The following is an 18,330-nucleotide window of genomic DNA, read 5'->3' on the forward strand; positions in this document are numbered from 1 at the left end:
ATTGCCTGAAATCCCATGCACACGGGTTTCATGATGTACCTTCAGAAATCGTCTCCAGGGGTGTAATATTAACAGACCTAAATGGCAACTGCTGTGAGGGAGGAGCTGCTTCGACGGAGACGTCTGTGAAAAGGTTCCACAGGAATGTCTGTGGAAGTTCCTCAGCTCGGTGGAGCTGTGTGAGGAGCTCGGGGAGCTGGTAGAAGTTCCTCGGCTCGGTTGAGTGGTGTGAGGAGCGGGGAAATGGAAGTAGAAGTTCCTCTGCTCGGTGGAGCTCTGTGAGGAGCTCGGGGAGCTGGTAGAAGTTCCTCGGCTCGGTTGAGTGGTGTGAGGAGCGGGGAAATGGAAGTAGAAGTTCCTCTGCTCGGTGGAGCTGTGTGAGGAGCTCGGGGAGCTGGTAGAAGTTCCTCGGCTCGGTTGAGTGGTGTGAGGAGCGGGGAAATGGAAGTAGAAGTTCCTCTGCTCGGTGGAGCTGTGTGAGGAGCTCGGGGAGCTGGTAGAAGTTCCTCGGCTCGGTTGAGTGGTGTGAGGAGCAGGGAAATGGAAGTAGAAGTTCCTCTGCTCGGTGGAGCTGTGTGAGGAGCTCGGGGAGCTGGTAGAAGTTCCTCGGCTCGGTTGAGTGGTGTGAGGAGCGGGGAAATGGAAGTAGAAGTTCCACTGCTCGGTGGAGCTGTGTGAGGAGCTCGGGGAGCTGGTAGAAGTTCCTCTGCTCGGTGGAGTGGTGTGAGGAGCGGGGAAATGGAAGTATAGGTTCCTCTGCTCGGTGGAGTGGTGTGAGGAGCGGGGAAATGGAAGTATAGGTTCCTCTGCTCGGTGGAGTGGTGCGAGGAGCGGGGGAACTGGAAGTGCTCCCTCAGCAGCAGCAGTTTTTCTGCCCTGCTTCCTCCAGCCTGAATTAATGTCGGCGCATCTTGATCATCTGAACCAAACCCAGCAACCCGGCCGAATGCCTCCAACACTCGAATCCTCGACAGCAACGCGACTCTTGACCGGAACGGCCCGGTTTTAACCCACATCACCCGGACCGCGTAAAACATTACTCAGCCCGGAGCAGAAGCGGCGCAACGTGGGCATTTTTTTAAAGTGAAGTTTAACACCGCGAATGATTAGCTGCGGCCGGTTCTGACACTTCGCTGCCCGTCGTTGGCCGGGAAATGTCCCTCAGCCAACAGCAGAGGGGACAGTATTCGAGGTAAAAGCTAGCCAAGCTAACAAGTGGCCGGGTTCAGATGTCACTTACCCCCGAAAAGAAGAGCGACGCCGTCCCGTACACACGCGTCGTCCCCAGCCTCGGGTTAACGCAGCCGCGGAAGGTGAGCGCCTGTCAGAAAGACGCCGCCGATTTACCCGCTGCGGCTCGTCGCCATCCATCCGCCAAGCGTCACACAACAGCACATGAGGCGGCGTTACGCGCTCTTACCCAGAAGCACCTGGACGCGCCGAGGATCACCTCCGAGCCATGCTGACGCCGGGTTCCGGGGTTGTGGCCGCGGCGAGGGCTTCCGCTTGGAGGGCAGCGAGCTCGGGCGGCCCGGCGGGGGCGCGGTCGGTGCTGACAGCTCGGCACACGGACGAGCGCGTCGTGGGTCGGACCGCCCTGAACCAGCCAAGCCGAGACGCGTCGGGAGGAAGTGAGACGCCCGGAAGTGACGTCAGCCGAGACTCACGCAAGGTCAGGTGAAACGGCGCACATGGCGTCGAGCGGAGCTTTACTTTAGGCATCGTCCATCTCGCCGCATACATGGATTTACACCAAATTATTGATAACGTTTTTGGGGGTTGAAATTGTCTTCATTATTGCATACATAGCTGTCTAGTCCATGACATTTATTAAATATATTTTAAATATATGTATACCAAAAAATACCGTGCAGTTTGATTAAACACCTTTAGAATGTCAAACTGATGAGACTGAACTCGTTTCACCCTGTAGGTGACCTCCTGAGTGACGCACTTTACAGTCCTAAAGAAAAACAGAAAGGGATTGGGGCTTCAGATCTTGTGAAAACAGAATTCCATATATTTGGATAGCCTACAGTTTGTTTGTTTTTACTGCTTCAGCTCGCATAAGGGGATGGGATCAACCAGAAGCTGCAGACCCCTAAGCCATTTCACAAATGCGTGGCGAAATAACATCAGACCTGTTCATGCAGGACCCCTTCAGAGCTTCAGACTCCACTTAAGCTTTTTCCCCAATGTAGATATGCCTAACACAGGAAGTGTCGGTGGACAACAGACAATACAGGAACATTTCTTTCCCCACTTACAGCCATGGCTGGCACTGAAAAGTAAACCGTAAGAAAATCCCGTTTAACAATTGCCTCTAATCTACACATTGTTCTGGTATCAAAGTTGAAGGGCAAAGTTGTTGCTCGTCAATTAAATTAAAACAAAGCTGTGTCTCAAAAAGAAGACAACCAAACTGCAAGACAAGCAAAACAGTAGGAACCATCGGAAGACTATGCAGTTGAGGAAATCTGGTCTGGCCTTTATCAGAGGTTGCTGGGCCTTTTCCAGTAAAGTCCTGATAAACCATTAGTTATCAAAAAAAAAAAAAAGGAAATGACCTCTTGACTCCTGTATTCTGTAGGAGGATAATCTGTCTTTATTGGGGTGGTCAGCACGACACCTCCCAACATTTGTCACTATTTAGGACAATTTATTCTCAACAGTGACTGACACAAATTTTCTGCGTCATCCCATTAATCTTTTGAGTGGCTTGAAGGACGGAAGCCACTCCTGAAAAAACAAAATAGACATGAGTCTTGTGACAAGGTGACTATCTAAATAGACATTATATAAGCCTCATTAGAAATGCAAGTGAAGAATTAAGACAAATGCATCCTAAGCTGAAATCTATTAGAACGCTGTGTATTACAACAAATTACACGAACATTGCAGTTTTTTTTTAATGAATGCTTTATTATTTCTCAGGTTATAAGGCATGATAGTTACTGGAGGTTTGGAAACACGGTGCTTCTCTGGGACATATCTGCGGTCAGTTAGTGGTGCTTTAAATGGCCGTGGAACACTCAGACACCTGTTGTGAGCTACAAGCCCCCACCCACAAGCATGGTTGCAGAGGAGGGAGAACCACATTGCATGCCTGGGTTCAGATTCTGTTGATTGTCCACTCCTGCAGGGGAAAAGGTTCTGGTCGTTCAGGCTCATTTGACACTGTGCACCAGTGTACATTAGCCTCTTCAAAATCCCACTGTGCAACAGAATTTAAAAAGGCAGTCAGAAATATTAGGAGGAGGTTGTAACTTCCATCATTTCCCAACAACTATCAAGTCATTAATGAATTAGTCCAAAATAAAATAGCAGGAATCTGACAATGCTGTAGAAATGCTTTGTCAGATTAAAAATGACAAAGAAAGGGGTTTAAATGTAAAATAATAAGACCTGTTATTAGGCCCACTTTTCCAGGAGTGAGACTATTGAACAAAATTGTGAGAATCCGATTACAAATTTGTACGTTTCTCACGCAAAGTGACCATGCAAGTTCATGGCTGTGCAGTTTATTACAGCAAGAGGAATATTTTCTCACTCATATAGTGATATACAGTGAATGCACATTGTTATAAAAGTTCCCCCCCAAAAAATTACAAAACCAAATAGGGTGCTGGACAAAAGGGTAAGGATCAGTATAAAGGCTGAGGTTTGTGAGCCAATTAATAACTTGGATTTCTCATCTACCAGTTTGTCACAACATAGAATAACAGGAGGTGGGGGGTAGAAGAGAAAAAAAAGTACAGTTTACAGGCATTTACTGCTTTGAACTGATTTGAACCAGTAGATAATATATTGTAGCGGTCAGGTCTAATTCTTCTGTATCTGTTAAGAGCTGCGTCTGTTTGACTCGGTTAATCATTGTGCTTTGTGATTTAGGCTCATATCCAGCCGTGAAAATGTTACTAAGGCTTACAAGAACACCGGGGGGAAAAAATGTAGGGAACTTTGGCACACTATGCATGGGTGAGGCGCATATAGATGTGGCTTTCCTTTTCATAAAAGTGCATAGCGTTCAATTGTTTTGAGCCTTTGGGGCTGTAATTCCGCTGAAACAAATCATAGATTCAACTTCAGCAGCCTGATCTATAAAATGGTCATAGTGACCTTTTTATATTTAAATTTTAAGGAATCAAAAAGTCACAGCAATTTTTGGGCACCTTTTGTGTCAACTTTAAAATGCAATACCATAAAATACCATTACTATGCCAATTAAGTTTTTAGGTTGAGCTGCATACCATTAGCCTATTCTGGATTTTTTTTTTTTTTAATAGAATAAGTAGAAGAAAAATAATACTTTATTCTAATTTTAGAATAAAGTATCCACCCCGTTTTAACTGGGGTAGTGGCTTGCCATGGATTTCCCGAGTTTCTATGAACTACGACGCCATCTACTGACAAATTTCAGGTTTGCAGTTTGTCATTCCTCTTTTATTCCCACATTTCTGTACCTCTGTCCAACCACACACAGGTATCACAAAGGCACTGAAAAGCAGACGTTATGGATTTGGGCTCCCTGGGGAACACCGGCTAACCTCTAGCTCCGAATTGTTGGAGGACGTGTCTGAATACGCACTGGAGGAGCAGGGCTCATCCACTCTCACCACCTTCACAGTGCTCACAGTCTCTTTTTCTGATGGACCTTCCCTGCACAGCCGCACTTCCTTCAAACACACCTGGACAGGAATATAAAATGAGAGGGCAAGTCTCCTCCTCATGCAAACGTCATCGCTTTCTTTCCGTCAGATTAAACGAAGCCCACCTTTCGTCCTGACTGACTACTGACATCCATGTACTGTCCCAAGTCAGTCATCTTATTTATACTGCTCTTGGTTTTGGGGAGTTGGAGGAATGAATCTTTTGAGACCTGTCAAAAGGAGAAGAACGTGTTCACATTAAAACAAAAACGGCAATGCAAACAATCATTTCTCAGATGTAATTTATCGCAGGTTTAAGGCCTACCAAGCGTCTCCTACACAACTGACTTTTGCAGCTGCACTGAAAAGGGTGAGTGGAGGGCCCAAGTAGACACTCCGTATCAAAATCAAGGGTTCTCACGGTCTCACGGCGTCCACGGCACACTCTGTACAAACCGAGCACCGCAATCTAGAGGTTGAGCGGTTAAGGGCCACTTCATGAGACTGAATGAAATGGACAAGGTGATTGAATGGCCGAACCATGGGTTAGTTAAGAAATGAAGGATACGGTCAGATCCAACGCTCCACTCGAAAGAGACGTCAGGATCCACGGCATTGTTTTCACAAGAAAGGCACTGCTGGTGTCATAGAGCAGTATGGCTGTTGAGTACAGGGCTCCAGACAAAGCGCATGAAAACCCTGCGGTCACGTGCACAGCAGAACTCGCCTCACCCTTGTACTGAAACCATATTACAGCATCGAGTCACGTTCCTGCCTACGCTGAACAATTCTACGTGAAGCGCTTGGGAAGAACACCCACCACTCGGGCAAGCGCTGGTAACCGGGAAGTCCAGCTGATCACAAAAGACAAAAGTCCTAACGCATAACCCAGGAGTTCAGTCCTGTCCTAGCTTGTACGACATGTAAAAAAAAGCAGAAATTACGCGGCGTGTTTCGCATTAAACACTCCCGTCTGACGGGAGCACGACGAGCACGACACCCACATGCGACAGGAGGCCTAAAAGTCTCCTCCCGTTGGCAGCCTGGTGCGGGGGGCTGAGCAGACCTCTGGATCCGTGGTAAACCCCACCTGCCACCAGGACCAGCAGAACCACGCTCAGCAGGTTCTGCCTCCGCCGCCTCTTCATCACCCGCAGCCTTTTCGCTGTCACGAGAGAACGTTTGGCGGATGTGGGTCAACACTGGGGAAAAAGTGGAGGTCGGTCTATCGTCGTCTCACCTGTTCCGGAACGGAACCACAAGAACAGGGTGACCGTGGATGAAATGACATGAAGCACGTCCACGGCGGCCATGAACGCCCCCATTAGTACCTACACGAGGGCCAAACATTACCATCCGACACATGCAACGTCCCGGGCGGGATGGCGTCTCACTCACCTGGAGAGCAAGTTGGTTGGAGAGGAAGGCGCCGAGGGCGTTGCAGACGTTCCCCACGAAGCTGTAGAGCGCACAGGCCGAAACCTCGACGGCGCGTCTCTCTCGCCTTTTACACCTCCGGCCGACCACGCTGGAGCAAAAACAAGAAAACACGAACACGCGTCGGACGCCGGTGACCGAATCCACGCGGCTCCCACGCCCGCCCGCTCACTCACGCGACGCATGCGGCGAGCAGGAGGAGCGCCGACGCGGCGCCGAGGCCGAAGGTGAAGCACATCCTCTGGTCGCCAGAGAGCCACCCGGCAACCAGCGCAGCGCGACACGGCGACCGCGGATCCATGTTGCCAGATCCGGTGTTGCCAGATCCTGCTCCACAAATAGGGAAAGCGGGCCGCCCTCCTCGGGTTCACGTTTAGCACACGGCTGGACGGCGAGACAGTTTTCCCGCGCAGTTTGAACCCCGTTTTTACCCCTTCTCCCCGTTTTTATGAAGCATGTTTGTTGGCGCGCCAACGACGAGGTGATTGGCAGCCGGCTGAACCAATAAAGGTTGAACCGGTGCAGGTTGCGCGTCTACGGCTACGACTGTGGTGGGGTAGTGGTGGCCTAGCGGTTAAGGAAGCGGCCCCGTAATCAGAAGGTTGCGGGTTCGAATCCCGACCCGCCAAGGTACCACCGAGGTGCCACTGAGCAAAGCACCGTCCCCACACACTGCTCCCCGGGCGCCTGTCATGGCTGCCCACTGCTCACTCAGGGTGATGGGTTAAATGCAGAGGGCAAATTTCACTGTGTGCATCGTGTGCTGTGCTGCTGTGTATCACATGTGACAATCACTTCAGTAAAGACTAAAGACTGGTCTTTAATCGTGTGCCTGGAGTCGATCGCACGATGCCGATGGTCAAATAGACAAACAAAAAAAAGGTTTAGATACAGTGGTGGCGACCCTTTATTTTACTGGCGGCGGTACACCGAAATGCAAATACACAGCGTTCAACAAGTGATGATTAAAATAAGATTGTGAAATTAAGTGTATGAATTACTGGAGTGCAAATCTTGTGGATGGATTGCAATACCCGCATTTAAAAAAAGGATTCTGTACATTTATGACACATCTACCAACAAGTGTTTGCAAATGTCCTGGTTCTTCATCCATTCGGCTTTGTCAGTTGGAAAACTCTTCCAGCTCAGCATTTTCAAGCTCTTCTGCAGCTCTCTGCCTTTCATTGTCCTGGATATAATTGTCCTCAATAAATCCATCGTCATCTTCACCAGCTATTTCCTCTTCGTCTTCCAGGTCAACTGATATGGTGGCAGAATGCAAGGGCCGTCCTCCTGTGCCCCGAGAGGAGAATCCCACGTCCAGCATCGAAGGATCACCCTGACTGGCTGTGTCCCCCTCAGTTAGCCTTGAATGCCGGTAGCTTGCCAAGTAGCCGTGGAGGAGTTTGCATTTGGCCGCCAGGGCAATGAGAACAGACAGAGAAATGGCTGTTACCAGAACTCCTACCAGGACTTTCCAGCTGTTTGAGGGAGTGTTCAGAGTATTTGCTGTACCTGTAAAGGACAGAAAACTATTTCATGTACAGAGGAGACCCCCTTAAAATGTCCAGTCTTTTTATACTGCAGCCAATTGCTAAAATCTTTTAAATCAATTTACACGCAGCACCCAACATTGACAGAAAACACAGAATTGTTGACATTTTTGCAGATTTATTAAGAAAGAAAAACTAAAATTTCACATGGTCCTAAGTATTCAGATGCTTTGCTCAGATACTCATATATGTAACTCAGGTGCTGTCCATTTCTTCTGACCATTCTTGAGGTGGTTCTACACCTTCATTTGAGTTTAGCCGTGTTTGATTTTACTGACTGGACTGTCTATATAGGACCTTACAGCTCACAATGCATGTCAGAGCAAATGAGAATCATGAGGTCAAAGGAACTGCCTGAAGAGCTCAGAGACAGAATTGTGGCAAGACACAGAAATGGTCAAACTTTAAAAAAAAAAAAAATCTGCCCTAACCCTTAAATGGAAGACGTTTGGGATGACCAGAACCCTTCCTAGAGCTGGCCCAACTGAGCTATCAGGGGGAGAAGAGTCTTGGTGAGAGAGGTAAAGAATAACCCAAAGATCACCATGGCTGAGCTCCAGAGATGCAGACGGGAGATGGGAGAATGGCAGAGTGGCCCGACGGGAAGCATCTCCTCAGTGCAAGACACATGAAAGCCTGCATGGAGTTTGCTAAAAGAACACATGAAGGACTGCAAGATGGTGAGATTCTCTGGTCTGATAAGACCCAGAAATAACTTTTTTGCCTTAATTCTAAGCGGTATGAGTGGGAACCAGGCACTCCTCATCACCTGTCCAATACAGTCCCAACAGTGAAGCATAGTGGTGGCAGCATCATGCTGTGGGGGTCTTTTGCAGATGCAGGGACAGGACGACTGGTGACAATCAAGGAAAAGGTGAATGCAGCCAAGTACAGGGATATCCTGGATGAAAACCTTCTCCAGAGCGCTCAGGACCTCAGACTGGGCCAAAGGTTCACCTTTCAACAAGACAATGATCCTAAGCACACAGCTAAAATAACGAAGAAGTGGCTTCACGACTGTGGCTGTTCTTGAATGGCCCAGCCATGACTTAAACCCAGTTGAGAATCTATGGAGATGGCTGTCCACCAACGTTTACCATCCAACCTGCCAAAACTGGAGAGGATCTGCAAGGAGGAATGGCAGAGGATCCAACAAATCCAGGTGTGAAAACATGTCGCATCTTTCCCAAAAAGACTCATGGCTGTATTAGATCAAAAGGATGCTTGTACCTAATAATGAGCAAAGCATCTGAATACTTAGAACCATGTCATATTTCGGTTCAGACTGACCTGAATGACCTAAACGTAAATGTACAAATCTATGTGAACATAGTCATTTAGCCAGTTAATGTTAATTAATCTCGATGAATACTGAGAACATTACCATTGAGGCCCAAGATGGGATCAGTCATCAGTTTTCTGTGTTGATATAAGTGGAGGGCGAGGTCTTGTTCAACTCCTGTAAAATAAAGGCCCAGGACTATATTGCCATTAACAATATTACATTTTGTTTTGAGTTGAGAGGTGCAGTAGAACGCAATACTCACTTCCACTGTCATCCACTTGTGCCCTTTCATTTGCATCTCTGGAACTGAAAGCCCTCTTCATCGACGTTAATACGGGGCTACCTTGTATGTTAAGACCCAAAATTGTCAAACCTCCAGCCCTCTCTAAGGAGACTAGTTGACCCTTAAGCCTGTTATTCCCGAGAAAAAGCATTCGCAACCTGGACATTCCTTGCAGGGCTCCAGTCTCAACTGCAGCTAGGTGGCAACTGCTGAGGTCCAAGACCCGCAGTGATGAAAGGCTGCTGAAGTATCCTCTAGCCAGCAGAGGGAGGTAGTTTCCTGACAGATTGAGGTAGACTAGCTGGTCGAACGTCTGTAGTGCTCCTAAGACTGCAGCACGATTGAGAACGAGATGGTTATGTGAGAGGTCCAGTGAAGTTGCATTGTCCCAAACTTGTTCTGGGACCTCTGTAAGCTCTTTATGACTACAGTCAAATGATACCTAAAAGGAGGGAAGAAATGAGGAGGAGGAAGTGAAAAATTAATTAAATTAAAAACATTTTAAAAAGTAATCTGTTAATTTATTTCCAAAACAATCTTTAAATGCTTATCTTTGGCACCCTCCTCTAAAAATCATTTTAACAACTAATTTGTAATCATTTAAAAGTGTACATTGTGAGCAGCCATTTCCTCTGACACATAAGCCATGACTAAACCTGGGCAAACCTGTCATCAAAAACAGGAAACCTGGGCCTACAAACAGGACATTCCCAGTAAAGTTACCCTCAATGCAGACCAGGGGACAAGGGACATTAATGCTTTTCACACCTTATCTGGATTCACTCTGCAGGGACCCACGGTGTGAGGACAAACTGGGATCAAGGGGCCCCAAAAACACAGCAGCATGTAGACACGGTGACGCAGGGACCCCAAGCTCCCCATGTTTCCTGTGAACACGACAAGACATTTAACAGGAGGATGGAGAAAGTGGAGAGAAAACATGACGTCGGTCCAAAACAAATTTACTGTTGCGTGTGGCTTCAACAGCAATGGAAACTGTAGCTGAGAATGTTTTACATTTTGTGCACTGGAAAACTGTGATCGTGTGAACAACTGGCATCTTTTATTCAGTTTAACCGGTACATTTCTTATGATCTTTAATTAAAATGAACTTTTAAAGCATCTTTTTCAGTGTGTACAGCCTCAATTCTGAAACCGTGTCCATTGTCAGAAAAAGGACAGTGTCATTCCTTGAGAAAACACTTCTCTGTGCTGTCAACTGCTCAGTGCTATCTGCGCTGTTGGCACCCGAGCCGTTTTTCACAGAAGGGGTATGTTGTGCTATTAGACGTCTTCCCGTCGCGCTCGCTCCGGCCATTGAATTCCGCGCCGCCGGCGGTAAACACTCGTCAGGGCCTCCCTTTATCTCTTCCTGTCTCAGCACAGCCATGGCGCAACAAACGTGAAGCAGCAGCGTGGATGGTGCGCGCTCCACTGTGTTTGTGTGTCTGCAAGCTTAAGTTCTCCTTCCAAAGTAAGCACCAATAAAACAGAGCGAAAACGCCTCTCTTGGTCCCGCCTCCGGACGCGGAGAACAACAACATGCTGCGCTTGCTCTCCATGCCGAGGTACCTGTGGGAGAGTGAATGTAATGTGTTCCCCAGGCCCTTTGGAGAGAGCAGACGGCGGAAATTTCACACAAAAGGGTCCTTCACATGACCCATTGAGGGACAAAATGGCCACGCCGCATTAGCAACCAAACTGTTGTCAGCTTTAGTAGGGCAATGGTTTACAGCACAATGAATAAATAATTACCATGTCCTAAACCCATGCACAGCGCTCTGCTCCATATCTGCCAACCATAAGTTAAATATTGTACAACATTTCCTGCGGGGTAATCTGTATATTTCTAATATGGTAATGTTTTCATATTCAGAATGCTTGAACAGTGCATAGCTGTTTACTGTTTAACAATCTTTTCTTTTTCTGTGAACTTTCAGCATTGAATGCAGCATAACGCAAACTATGCAATTAAAAACATTTATAACATTTAGACAATTCATTCACTACTTGTAATTTCTTGAAAATTGTTTAGTTTTTAATTAATTAAATACAGCTTAAATATACATTTAATTGTATATATGTGGATAATTATTGTACTTTTAAATAATTATTCATTTTTGTCTATGTTTTATTTACATTTGCAAGGTGTACTTAGCTAAAGGGTGTAACACTGAACTTTTGAAGAGCCATGAAAATGAAAAATGTACAGCATGCCACATCAGAATACTGTCCAGCAAGAGAGTTCATGTTGTAGCACAGAAAAATAGACTGTGTCATTTCATGAAAGTCTTATGATCCGTTTCAGTATGCAAATATAAATTTCAAAGGTCGACATGCGGCAAATCTGTGAAAGTACGCGGACTTACCAGGGAGTCGAGTTCCGTTGGACTTCCAGCTTTCAGATGTTAGTATCTGAAATCAATGTTTAAAATGTAATAGTAATGAAAAGTTCAGTTTGAATTTCCTTTTCTATGTTCGTGTGGGGTAAACGTTGAGTTGTGAATGTTGGGTCCTTAAACACCGCCTGCAACCGTTCAAGTTAATGATTTACTTTAACAGGCCATGCCTCTCTCCTCATGCAAGTTGGAATTAAATATATAATTTAGATACACTTTTTATCCTAATATTCATAGTGTACTAAATAGATTATTATATGCCAGATATCCAGTCTTTTTATGAGGCTGTTTTAATTTTTTTTAAATAAAAAAAGAAGAAAACATTTTAAAGGCCATGCACAGAACATAACGGTTGTACTATTCTTCCTCTACAGGCTGAAAAGTAGACACCTGAGTAAAGAAGTGCAGTGCTGATCCTCTGCTAGAAGGGGACCTTTGGGGGCACATTTTCCCCCCTATCCCGATTGTGTCCTGTAGGACCAATAACAGTCACAAACAACAGTGTTATTTCCCGGATGCATATATATGTGTGTGTGTGTGTGTGTGTGTGTGTGTGTGTGAGTGCAATGTGAGAAATGATGGAAGACGCGTTTATGGAAGAGGGTCAAGGACCTCTATTGGGACAGCTGCGGTAGCTTCTCTGTTAGTCGTGAAAAACAGCCCGGCTATAAAACAATAGTCACAACATCTGCGAGTCTTGGATACTCAGAGCTCCAGGTGCCTGAGTTTGGCAATACATTTTAGCAAATCCTCTCTCTCTTCTTCTCTTACTCACACAGACACAAACCAATTTGTTAGTTAGTAGCAGTAATGTAAATCTGTGTTTTAATGGAACCAAATGCTGATTCATTCAACATTTTTTTTCAGGTTTTAGCTTTGGTGTTTGATTTGGCTTGTGTGAATGGAGTCTACTCTTAGTCTGTTAAAAAAATTACCTCTCAATGTTGATGTTAATGATGCTGGGCTTGATTGATGAGTGCCAAACCTGTTCCTCAGGTTTTCATCTTTGAATAAGACAGGTCTTCCACTTTTCAATCATACTTTGCAAACTAAAAAAAAAGATAAACGTAGGCCTAGCAGAGACATTGCTAGGGCACTCGTAGCCTAGTGATTAACACACTCTCCTCCGAACAAGACGATCACAAATTACAGGTTCAAACCACACTTGTCTGTGTCTCCAGGGGGGAATGGCCTACTGTCTAACTACTGATTGTGAGTCGCTCTGGATAAGGGCGCCAGATAGATGCTGTAAATGTAAATCTAAAGGCTAGAGCAAAAGAATTAGCACTCCAGCACTAAGATGTGGTGCGTATTCAAATATGTACAGTACAGGCCAAACGTTTGGACACACCTTCTCATTCAATGTGTTTTCTTTATTTTCATGACCATTTACATTGATATATTATCTATGAAAAACTATGAATGAACACATGTGGAGTTATGTACTTAAAAAAAAGTGGAGACCTGACCTCCACAGTCACCGGACCTGAACTCAATCAAGATGGTTTGGGGTGAGCTGGACCGCAGAGTGAAGGCAAAGGGGCCAACAAGTGCTAAACACCTCTGGGAACTCCTTCAAGACTGTTGGAAAACCATCTCAGGTGACGACCTCTTGAATCTCATCGAGAGAATGCCAAGAGTGTGTAAAGCAGCAATCAGAGCAAAGGGCGGCAATTTTGAAGAAATTAGAATATAAAACATGTTTTCAGTTATTTCACCTTTTTTGTTAAGTACATAACCTATGTGCATAACATGTTTTCATTCATAGTTTTGATGCCTCATGAAAATAAAGAAAATACATTGAATGAGAAGGTGTGTCCAAACTTTTGGCCTGTACTTTATGTACATCAATTCTTTGGTTTCTTTGGTTTGATAGAACTGGGATCAGCTCAAATGTATGTAATAAATGTTTACAGGGGTTGTTCTTGCCTTGTGACATTAGTTGCCCAGTGACCTTGAACTGGATAACCAGTTTCAATAAAATGGATGCAGGAAGTGTAGTTACAGTTTCTGCAACTGTTTCCGCCATTAACCTGTGTATTGGGACATATTTATTTCCGACAATCAAGTCCAAGCATCTGTCCAAGGAACAGATGTAAATATGTCATGTAACACACTGCTACACATCCTGCCGAGGATCCTTGGGATTCAGTGTCACCTACCCGCAGCACCTGTACTGACCGCATCCCTGATTCCTGACTCCGACTCCCAACACGCTGTGCCGGTGGCAGGCCGCCACCATTCCAGCTGTGTTCCAGGAGGGTTTCTGGGAGCGGAGCCGCAGGCTGAGCAAACACACTGCAGACAGGAGACCAGTGGGCCTTTCCTGTTTCTGCCTGCCCACATTTTGACTCCTGCTCAGGCCATTTCCTGGTTGCATATCAGCTTCAGCAGCACAGCTTCCTGCCTGTGAGTCTCCAGTGACAACAGAGCTGACTGTACATTTGTCTCGCTTTCTTTATCCATCTTCACTTTCCGGCTCTTCAAATTTTTTTTGTCTTTGCACCACTTATTCCTTCATCTTTTTTACTTGGATTCTCTCCTCAATGCAACAACGAGGCTCTCCTGACTAACACAAAAACATCCCGAACATGGCTGGTCTGTGACTCTACAAATAGCCACCCAGTGAAGTGATTAAAAAGCTGATTATTGAAAGCCTAACTGTATTTGACTAGATCATGCTAATAAATAATACACATCGATAATTTGTAAAAATTTGCATTCTGTTGCAGCCTGAAAGGAACAAGGTTGATTTTAAGGTAGATCATTGTCATTGTCAGATCATTCTTGATTTTTTAAAAATATTTTAAACATTAATTTTTCAAACAGTTATGTTGTATAGTAGTAAAACACATCTATTTGTGCTGTGATTAGGTCAGAACACTGTTGCCACTGCTTTACAGCAACTTCAGTAGTACTTCAGTGGACTCGAGAACTGTGTGAGTTCAGTTCAGTTAAAATATTCCACGTCATAAATAATATATTATGTAAATGTTTTCTTTGCCAACAATAAAAAACGTATGTCATCTTCCAAACCTGCAAAGAAGCATGTGGAATAAGCGAGGTGCATAATATGGTAGGATGTTGTGTGCTATGTGCACTTCATTTACATAATTTGATGGGGGGAAATTGCAAATAATATTGGAGATTTGTACTCCCAGTCTGAGAATCATTAGGTCACCAAGTCTGCTTTGAGTGTGCTGTGCTTAGTGTCCAGATTAATGTACATGGACAATGGTGCACTGGACAGTGGAAACATGAACAGATTATCACAACTAAACCAGGATGGAGGATTTCCCACCTGCCACGGGTGACATGGGTTTTATGTGGAAACTTGATGGGACAGTGATAAGGCAACTAAAAAAGGCTAAATCTGTCAGAGGGGAAAGTCTGATTTAGACATTTCCTTAAAAATATGTACCAAATATGCAAATGTGAACAAAAACACATTTGGAATGGAATCGTGGAATTATTAATTGCATTCTAGATTACCATGCTGTTATCACAGCCACATCTTAAAAGCAAATGATTCTAATGTCTTAGAATCAGAAAAATCTTTTAAGACTATATTCACTGATTACATTCAGTGTATCGCCAGCAGATGACAAACAGGTTTCTGACCCAGTTCCCTTTATGATTCATTTCCTTTAAAGATCTGGAACATAAAATGGGCTCCCTTGTTGTTGCAGATGCCAAAAATGTGAAAACTTTGAAAAAGTCTGTCCAGCTGTAGAAATGGATTAGAAATGGTTATAATGGCTGAATGATTATGTTAATTTGAAACAGGGATTAATCAATTCATGATTTTTAATTTGTAATCTGCATGGATCTATGCAATTTAAACGGAATGTGAAATGTTGATTCAAATTCGTACAATTTAATTGTTATAGCAAAACAATTTGATTGAAAAGCTATTTGCTGTCTGATCATTATAAAGTTAACACATGATTACACGTGAGTTGATGTACATTTGTGTAAGAACATATTGAAACTCTATTAGTACTCTCTTGAACAGAATTGTTTTCTGGGAGTTTTTTTCATGGGCAGAGTGTACATCATGGCTGGATGACGCACTAGAGCGCCATGGTCCCTAACACTTTATCACCATAAAAGCTAGATCACATTGGCATCAATAGTTCTCTCAGTCTGTCACAATTTATAACACCTGCTATTAGATTAGACAGCATGGCTGCTAAATTTATCTAAAGTGACTCTACAAATAGCCATCTGGTTAAGTGACTAAAAATGCTTTGTTCAGCTGATTATTGATAGTCAAACCGTATTTGACTAGGTCATGCTAAACAAAGATACACATTGCTAAAAATTGGAGAAAGTTTGTTGCAGACAGAAAATGACAGAGATTGGCTGACCCTTTCTGAATTCTAAATAGATTTCCATGTAATGTATGCTGTTATAATAGTCATCATAGTCAGGCATAGTCAGTTATTCATAAAATAATAATTCCTTTTGGATGTTCCATGGACAAAATCATTTTTTAATGCTTTATGCATGCCTACACACTTTTGGTAGCCTTCCCTTCGGACAGGAATAGCCTTTTTGATGACCTGGGGTCATTGTTCAGAACAGGAGAAGACGATTCACGGAAGCCTCTTTCGCTTACAGAAGTCCTGGCCAACTTTTTACTTTGTTCTCCCTTTTCCTCCACCCTGGTTCTGTATCCTCCTCATAACAGCGCCTGCCCCTCACCCAAGCCTACAATTTGCTGCCAGAGATCCATCAACTTCTGTCACTCTGGCTCCGGCTGACCAAGTCAAAACACAGTCTCTGTGTTTATTATTTTGTGGATCAAGGTCGGATAACTTTTATTACGCCAGAGCACTGAGCGGATTGTTCCACCAGCTTCTGAAGAGGATGATGCGTCTGAGCTTTCAGTGACTAGCTTTCAATGTTCCCCTGCAGCCAGAACACATAAACCGACCTCGGTGTGGGAGGAGATGACTGATGCCTGTTTTCACCTTACAGGACTCCCTATATTCCTCTGGGTTTCAGACCCTTTCTTGCAGGGGGGATTTCCTGCAGCCTACCTGAAGACTATTGTAGCACCCAGAGTGCCCAGTGGCCCACGGGAGGGTTTCCTCCGGCCCCAGATGGAAACTTCGGCCGCTTGCACTCTCAGGCCGTCCTCACAAGGAGCGGGTCAGTGCGTGTGGAAGCCTGCCAGGTCCTTTGACAATGGGTGGAAGTGGGAATTTAATACAAACTTTCTCACAAGTTTCACGACCAGCCCCCACATCCCCAAGAAGAAGTGCCAAAACAGTTCAGGGTGTTTTAAGAACCCGTATTCTGCCACCAAGTCTTCAAATATTCCCACAGAATAATAAAAGAGAAAACACATATGCAAAGTCTTGTCCAAGTCAAAGTTCTTGCTTCTTTCAAGCAACTGCATGTCACAGATACAGATTTTTTTTTTGACCAAAAGCCTGTCAGGACTAAGTTGGTTGGGTTTTGTTATTTAGCTATATCAGAGAAAGATATTCAGCAGCCGTCGCTTTCATAACACACGCTCATTATTACAGTGGGAGGACAAAGGCTTGGAACAATGGATCAAGTTTAAGAAGGATTTGAACTCTGGCCAGGTCTCCACCCCACAAAACCCAATGTCCACATGCCGTCTCCCAACATTAGACCAGGTGTCTCCGTTGACACAGCATTCACTGCTTTCCCCAAGCTGCATATTTTGCATGGGGCATGACTTGTGGACACAAATATTTCTGGAGCTGGGGAATCTGATGCAATTCCAGGTACTGGATCAAGTGGCATTATGGCCACAATGTAGACTACACTCCTCTTTATTTTATACATTGGTTATTTTACATATGTTGGTGCATAAAGGTGCCCAAACCTGATGTGCCTCTTTGTTGTGGAAATAATACAACTTAAAGCAGAGGGAAAAATCGTACGGCAGCAACCGAAACAGGTTATTTATTTGCAATGACCAATTAACAGCTTTGAATGTTAAATGAAAGAGATTGATGTATTTCTCACACTTTTGTTCACTATAGTTGATTAGTGTCCATTGTCATAAATTATCAAATGTAGAGTGTCCACTCACTGTGTTCAGATGTGAGACACAACTGAGACTCAGGATGACAGACAGTGCCTCAGCGAAAAGCAGTCCATTCTATTGCACTTGGGGGAAAATAGCGCTCACCACAGGGCAATGCAATAGCAGTGGTGTAAAAAAACGAAATCACGGTGGTGATGGAAGAACGTCCATTATTCTGCGTGACCATGTAAAGCCGTACATACATCTTTTAAGGCTTTAAGCAGGAACCCTTGGCAGGATTTCTCAAGAAGTTCTGATCTAAATATTCTCTCTTGTTGTAACTTGAACCCTGATTAAACCTCATTCAGCTGAACATGTGGAACAGCCTATGTGAATGTAATCAGAAAAGTAGATCCAGATAAAGGCTTTTTCATTAAAAAAAATCTCACAACTGTACATTACATTATCCATAAAGAGATATTTGCATTTTCATCATGTGCAAAGGAAATAGGAGGGAGGTTACTTGTAAAGGAAACTTTTTTTAAAAAAAGAGAGAGAAAAGTGTTACATATCTTCTTAACCAGCATTTACATATTACCAATTTTATATTCTATAAATTAATCAGTCAGTAATCAGTTAATAGACATTTGAGAGTGTAAGTCTTGAGTCATTAGGTACAGTTTGCTGAAATGTGACTTTTGTTGTTTTTCATCTTGA

General features: G+C 44.4%; 3 protein-coding genes and 1 long non-coding RNA gene across 8 annotated transcripts in view; 1 reads left to right on the forward strand and 3 right to left on the reverse strand.

The window, feature by feature from the left end:
- Positions 1-1,632, reverse strand: part of atp13a3 (ATPase 13A3) — a 26,146-nt gene extending 24,514 nt beyond the window's left edge. For 2 of the 4 annotated variants that reach the window (XM_028999903.1, XM_028999898.1), the window contains exons 1-2: positions 1,421-1,632; positions 1,241-1,321 (exon numbers count right to left, since the gene is read on the reverse strand). The gene's annotated coding sequence lies outside the window, so the exon portion shown is untranslated. Of the gene's footprint in view, positions 1-39; positions 1,135-1,240; positions 1,322-1,420 lie in introns of those variants that run through there. The other 2 variants (XM_028999899.1, XM_028999902.1) reach the window with 2 other exon arrangements.
- On the forward strand, positions 1,436-10,284 carry LOC114801696 (uncharacterized). Its single transcript, XR_003751610.1, has 3 exons — positions 1,436-1,672; positions 7,342-8,801; positions 9,998-10,284. It is a non-coding gene; the product is annotated as an uncharacterized LOC114801696 (long non-coding RNA).
- Positions 2,936-6,548, reverse strand: tmem44 (transmembrane protein 44). The gene is made up of 10 exons (XM_028999907.1): positions 6,263-6,548; positions 6,048-6,177; positions 5,890-5,980; positions 5,654-5,814; positions 5,470-5,556; positions 5,218-5,388; positions 4,975-5,118; positions 4,775-4,879; positions 4,548-4,688; positions 2,936-3,214 (listed from the first exon to the last, which is right to left on the reverse strand). Exons 1-10 carry the CDS (start codon positions 6,385-6,387, stop codon positions 3,113-3,115), a joined length of 1,257 nt encoding a protein of 418 aa, XP_028855740.1. The 5' UTR covers positions 6,388-6,548; the 3' UTR covers positions 2,936-3,112.
- Positions 6,967-11,713, reverse strand: c13h1orf210 (chromosome 13 C1orf210 homolog). 2 transcript variants are annotated; one of them, XM_028999905.1, is made up of 5 exons: positions 11,577-11,713; positions 9,976-10,094; positions 9,187-9,649; positions 9,024-9,098; positions 6,967-7,601 (listed from the first exon to the last, which is right to left on the reverse strand). In XM_028999905.1, the coding sequence occupies exons 2-5, from the start codon at positions 10,087-10,089 to the stop codon at positions 7,210-7,212; spliced, it is 1,044 nt and encodes a 347-aa protein (XP_028855738.1). In that variant the 5' UTR covers positions 10,090-10,094; positions 11,577-11,713; the 3' UTR covers positions 6,967-7,209. The 2 variants fall into 2 exon arrangements, with proteins under 2 accessions (XP_028855738.1, XP_028855737.1); XM_028999904.1 differs by having other exon boundaries at positions 9,024-9,119.
- Positions 11,714-18,330: the final 6,617 nt, after the last annotated feature.

Source organism: Denticeps clupeoides, chromosome 13 (genome assembly GCF_900700375.1).
Source record: "Denticeps clupeoides chromosome 13, fDenClu1.1, whole genome shotgun sequence".
Lineage (NCBI taxonomy): Eukaryota > Metazoa > Chordata > Actinopteri > Clupeiformes > Denticipitidae > Denticeps > Denticeps clupeoides.

Coding starts and splice junctions, on each gene's coding strand:
- tmem44 (XM_028999907.1), bottom strand. CDS start 6,387: ATGGATCCGCGGTCGCCGTGTCGCGCTGCGCTGGTTGCCGGGTGGCTC. Junction 5,557..5,653: donor TTTTAGGCCTCCTGTCGCAT/GTGGGTGTCGTG, acceptor CGTACAAGCTAG/GACAGGACTGAACTCCTGGG. Junction 3,215..4,547: donor CCAACAATTCGGAGCTAGAG/GTTAGCCGGTGT, acceptor TCTGTTGCACAG/TGGGATTTTGAAGAGGCTAA.
- c13h1orf210 (XM_028999904.1), bottom strand. CDS start 10,089: ATGGGGAGCTTGGGGTCCCTGCGTCACCGTGTCTACATGCTGCTGTGT. Junction 9,120..9,186: donor ACAAGTGGATGACAGTGGAA/GTGAGTATTGCG, acceptor ATGGCAATATAG/TCCTGGGCCTTTATTTTACA. Junction 7,602..9,023: donor TCCCATCTTGGGCCTCAATG/GTAATGTTCTCA, acceptor TGTCCTTTACAG/GTACAGCAAATACTCTGAAC.